Below are 5,623 nucleotides of genomic sequence, written 5' to 3' on the forward strand. Positions count from 1 at the left end.
CCGAAATGTGCTCCTCCCGGGCGCCGGGGCTCCCTCTGCACCCACTGTGTCTGCACCCCTTTCTCGCTCATCCTGTGTCACTAGGCGATGATTCTTTACACTAAACTTACATTAGTGTAAGTTTGTAGGTTCTGTATATTAAGCCGTGCGAATCACTGCACAGGTTCTGCCTCCGGATGTGGCCCTGAGGACAGACACACTGTTCTCCGTTCCTCCAGGTTCTGTTTTGTTCTCTCGCAAATCCACCTGTTTTTGTCTTGAATTCCTCAGGGAGGGTGCCAGTGCCGCTGGCCCATGGCTTCCTCGAGTTGATAACTCGGCACCGCGAGCTCCCTGCAGAGGGCTGCGTCTGGTGGGTGGCCCCTGGCAGAGCAGCTGCGGCCACTGTGGTGCCCGGCTTGTCCTCAGACCTCAGCCGTCGAAGTTCCAGAGCCGGGAGGCTGCACCATCAGGCTGGTGACTTTGGGCTGGGATTTCTCACGAGAGACTTCTTTTCCTTCCCGGAGGCCAAGCCAGATCCTTCTTCCTTTCCTGGGACTTTTCATTGAGCCACCCTTCTAGGACCCAGTGTTGCATGGGACTCCATCCAGCTCTGCCCCAAGGTCTGGAGTCATCCAAGCTAGGCTGGCCTGGGGCAACGTTCCAGATGAATTATCTGTACACCAACAAGAGCGTTTCCAGAACACACTACGTCCTGACTGTACCTCGTGTCTGGGCTTTGAGACACCAATGCACAGATGAGGACAGGTCCGCTGCCCTGGCCCTGACCAGCCTCTCACGGCGAGGAGCCCGGGAGGCCCGGCCTCAGTCAGCACAAGCCGCTGCCCTTTAGACGGGGGACGCCCAGGACACTGTCACGCCTCTCGCTGTGACCCTGGGCCCTAGACAAAGCTAGGCGTGCAACTCCTCATCTGACAAAAGCTCCATGATTTAAAAAAAAAAAAAGCAGCAGCTTGATTTTAGAGACATTTTACACCTTGAAGACAACGCGTACTTTCAAGGTAACAGAACCGAACCGCAGCAGATAGCGCAGCTGTGTTTACCTGGTGGAAGCCCAGATAGTCCACAATCGTTGCTGACGCGTAGAATATCATCCCTTCTGCGCTTACCACCAGAGCAAAGCCGTGGAGGGACTAGAAAAAACAAAAAATCGAGTTGGCTCCAAGATACCTTTGTGAAATCATTCAAAATGAAAAAGTCAAGCATTGATTCTGTTCGGCTTTTCAACCATTTCTCCCCCGTTTTGTGGTCTGTATTCATAACCTCCAGAAAGGCCCACTTTTAATTTATTTATGACCATTTTGCAAAAGGCCCCAAGCTAGCAGGTGACACGGGAACTTGGTCACGGTTTATAAGGCTCAAGACTAGGGTTCTTCTTTTTCTAATGATTATCAAATTTATGTCTTATAAAATATACACCATCACTATGAGATGACACGTCAGTACCTGAAACAGAACAGAACCTTTATGCCACCTTGTGGATTTCCCCATTCATGCACCCTCCTCTATACCATGTTCTGATTTTTCTAAGAATTTTTATCCTGAAAAAATGTTGAGCTCCATCAAGTGCTATTTCTATATCTACTGAAATCATCACATAGATTTTCTTTAATCTATTAATGTGGTGAGTTACAGTGACAGATTTTCTGATGGTGAAATCATTCTTGCCTACGTAGGGTAAACCTTATCTGATCACAATTTTTAATATGCTCTTGGAATTGATTCATTTCACTTACTTAATATTCATTTATATATATGGAAATCCAGCCTAGAAGCGTCTCTCTTTATTTTGGTGTCAAGTATACCTCATCTTCCCTCTTTTTTCATTCTCGGGACCCACTTATTTATGATGAGAATGATGTATTCCTTGAAAGTCTGGTTCACCTCACCTCTAAGATCCACCAGTTTGGGTGCATTTTGGGAGAGATGGTGAGTGAAAGGGGGTGGATTTTAGTACCATGTCAGTTTATTTATTTATTTATTATTATTATTTTTGTGTGTGGTACGCGGGCCTCCCACTGTTGTGGCCTCTCCCGTTGCAGAGCACAGGCTCTGGACACGCAGGCCCAGCGGCCATGGCTCACGGGCCCAGCCGCTCCGCGGCATGTGGGATCCTCCCGGACCGGGGCACGAACCCGCGCCCCCTGCATCGGCAGGCGGGCTCTCAACCACTGCGCCACCAGGGAAGCCCCGTGTCAGTTTATGTAATGGTTGTTAGTGTATTCAGGATTTTTCTCGTATATCAATTATGGCATTTAAAAATATTTTTTAGTAATGCACTCATTGCATCTTGATTTTAAATTTACTCATGTATGTTATTCACAATATTTTTATGATTATTAAATTTCAGTTATATCTGTAATTATTGTGGCATGTGCTGTGTCGGGCTCAACTTAAAGTCTCTCTTTGTTCGAAAAGCGGGCCCTCCAGCCCCTCCTGCACAGGCTTCCCAGAACCATCACTAGTGCGGATGCACGAGGGGCCACGGCCACTAGAGCGCGTGATCAACGCGCATTCTACCTACCTATCTGTATCTATCTATCATCTGGCATCATCATCATCGCTTTGATACAGAAAATGGCAGCATGCTCTGTGTAGGTCCTGGTGAGTGTCAGGCACCATACGTGGAATAGCGCACTCAGTTCTGCGTCACCTCCGTGAGGCAGGAACAGTCGGATTCTACTGGGCCAATACAGAAGCTGGAGGTAAGGGAGGTTCAGGCAACTGGACAGTGGCGTTCAAAATATTTCGGTTTGAATCTTTAACATACAGACATTTAGAGACTCTTTTTTTTTTTAAATTTTTTGGTCGCGCGGCATGCAGGATCTTAGTTCCCTGACCAAGGATCGAACCTGCGCCCCCTGCAGTGGAAGCGAGGAGTCCTAGCCACAGGACCGCCAGGGAAGTCCCCAGACATATAGAGACTTTAACTTCTGTGAAGTTTGTAGCTATCAGCAGTGTATTATAATACCCATTTCCCTTAACTCTTGACCATGCTGGATACCTTTTTCTTTTTTTCTAATCTTTGCCAATTTTATAAGTGATAAATTATCTTACCGCCATTATAATTTTCATTTCTTTGATTATTAATGAGATCGAAAATTTTTCATACATTCATTGATAACTTGTATTTCTTCTTTGGTAAACTGCCCGTGCATGTCATGTGCTGATTTTTCTATTAGGGTTTATACATATCAACATCCAAGAGCTTTTAAATTACTGATATCGAAGATTTCTAGGCAGCCACCTAAATTCAAATCCCCACACTTCTAAAAAATGATGGAGAACAACGAGAACAGGTAAAGCTACACAAATCTGCACCCCCATCCTAATGAGAACACAGAGAGGTGATGAACTTCAAGTTACATACAAGCAGAAAAGGCAACATAAAAGTCCCAGTAAGCTTACGATGACTGTTTCAAAAGAACAAAGTGTGTAACCCCTCCTCAAGAAACTAGAGAAAGCAGAGACAATTAAATACAATGTAAGGAGAGGGAAAGAAAAAATTTGAATAAGAGAAAAAACAATGAAAATTGTTTAAACAGTTAAACGATAAAGATTGTCAACAAAGTGAAAAATTGCTTCTTTAAAAAGATTAATAAAATTGATAAACTCTTAGCAAGATTGATCAAGAAAAATACAAATTACGGACACCAGGAATTTTAAAGGATACATCATTACAGATCCTACAGACATTAAAAAGATAGTGAGGAAATAATAAAAATGATACTCAAGAAATTAATTTACCAGAATTGACCCGTTAGAGATAGAAACCTTAGAAGATCAATTTCTGTAGAAGAAATAAAGTTACCAAGGAACTAACCCAGGATAATGCACCAGGCCCAGATGGTTTTAAAAAGGAATTCTACCAAATCTTTTAAAATCAGATAACACCAATGCCCCATAAATTGTCTCAGAAATAGAAAGTGAAGGAAATTTTCTAATTCTTTTTAAGAAGTATAACACTGACACTTGATTCTGATAAGGAAAATACAATAAAAATAAAATTGCTTACTTTGACTATTGGTACAAATATGCTAAATAAAATATTAGTAAACAGACTTCAATTTCACATTAAGAAAAGAATACATCATGACCAAATGAATTTATTCCAGGAATGCAAAGTTGGATATCAGGAAATATTAAGAAATTCATTAATATAATACACCACATTTATAGATCTAAGGAGAAAAACCTATGATTATCTTTTTTTTTTGGCTCTGTTGGGTCTTTGTTGCTGCACGTGGGCTTTCTCTAGTTGTGGTGAGTGGGGGCAACTTTTCATTGCGGTGCACGGGCTTCTCATAGCGGTGGTTTCTCTTGTTGCAGAGCACAGGCTCTAGGCGTGCAGGTTTCAGTAGTTGCAACACACGGGCTCAGTAGCTGTGGCTTGCGGGCTCTAGAGTGCAGGCTCAGTAGTTGTGGCGCATGGGCTTAGCTGTTCCGCAGCATGTGGGATCTTCCCGGACCAGGGCTTGCACCCATGTCCCCTGCATTGGCAGGCGGATTCTTAACCACTGCGCCACCAGGGAAGTCCCTATGATTATCTTTATAGATGGCAAAAAGCTTTCAACAAAATTCAACACTTGTTCCTGATAAAAACACACAAGAAAATAGGAATTGTGGATACATCTTAACATGGTAACGTGTGTGTGCATATTGTATGTGTGTGTGTGTCTGTCCATGTTATTCCCAAGGTAGCAACTTAATGGGGGAAAATTCTAGGTGTTTCCAGTATGATCAGGAAGCAAGGCAACGATGCCTATGACATCCCATACTGGGGTGTGTAAACTACACCCCCCAACATATAGCCTGCCACTGGTTTTGTAAATGAAATTTTACTAGAACACGGCCACACCTGTTCATTTACGTATTGTCTCGAGCCACTTTTGCACTACAACAGCAAGGCTGAGTAGTTATGACAGAGACAATATGGCCCAGGGGTCCCCAGTGCCCAGGCCGCACAGCAGGAGGTGAGCGCAGCAGGCAAGTGAGAGAAGCTACACCTGCCGCTCCCCATGGCTGTCCGTCACTAGCATCTCCGCCTGAATATCCCCCCAACCCCATCCGTGGAAAAGCTGTCTTTCATGAAACCAGTTGCTGGTGCCAAAAAAGTTGGGGACCGCTGATATGGCCCACAAAGCCTGAAATATTTCACCATCTGGCCATTTAAAGAAAGAGTTTGCTGACTCCTGTCCTGTAGTATCTGGGAGGTGTTAACTGTTGCAACTAGAAGAGAGAAATCAATGGGAGGTATAAGAATTGAGAAAGTAAAACGATCACTATTTGCAGATGATACCATGGTTTACTCAGGAAACCCTAGAGAATCAACGATAAAATAACTCAAATAAAAGATTTCAGTAAGCAGCAAGGATATAAAATTAAATATATATACTCAATAACCTTTACATATGAGAAAAATGACCATATTAGAGGACATCATGGTGGTTAAAACCCCATTTACAAAGAAGACCCAGGACTTGTAAACTCAACAAAAAATGTGCAAAATCGATGCAAAGAAAACGTCAAAACATCTCAACAGGGCTTCCCTGGTGGCGCAGTGGTTGAGAGTCCGCCTGCCGATGCAGGGGACACGGGTTCGTGCCCCGGCCCGGGAAGATCC

The 5,623-nt window shown here is 43.8% G+C and overlaps 1 protein-coding gene across 1 annotated transcript in view; it reads right to left on the minus strand.

The window, feature by feature from the left end:
• Positions 1 to 5,623, minus strand: part of AHRR (aryl hydrocarbon receptor repressor) — a 75,105-nt gene that overhangs the window by 14,760 nt on the left and 54,722 nt on the right. Inside the window, exon 5 of the mRNA XM_024731950.1 lies at positions 1,044 to 1,133. Within this exon, the coding sequence (XP_024587718.1) occupies positions 1,044 to 1,133 (90 nt within the window). The remainder of the gene's footprint in view (positions 1 to 1,043; positions 1,134 to 5,623) is intronic.

This window comes from Neophocaena asiaeorientalis, unplaced genomic scaffold (genome assembly GCF_003031525.2).
Source record: "Neophocaena asiaeorientalis asiaeorientalis breed wild unplaced genomic scaffold, Neophocaena_asiaeorientalis_V1.1 scaffold104, whole genome shotgun sequence".
NCBI lineage: Eukaryota > Metazoa > Chordata > Mammalia > Artiodactyla > Phocoenidae > Neophocaena > Neophocaena asiaeorientalis.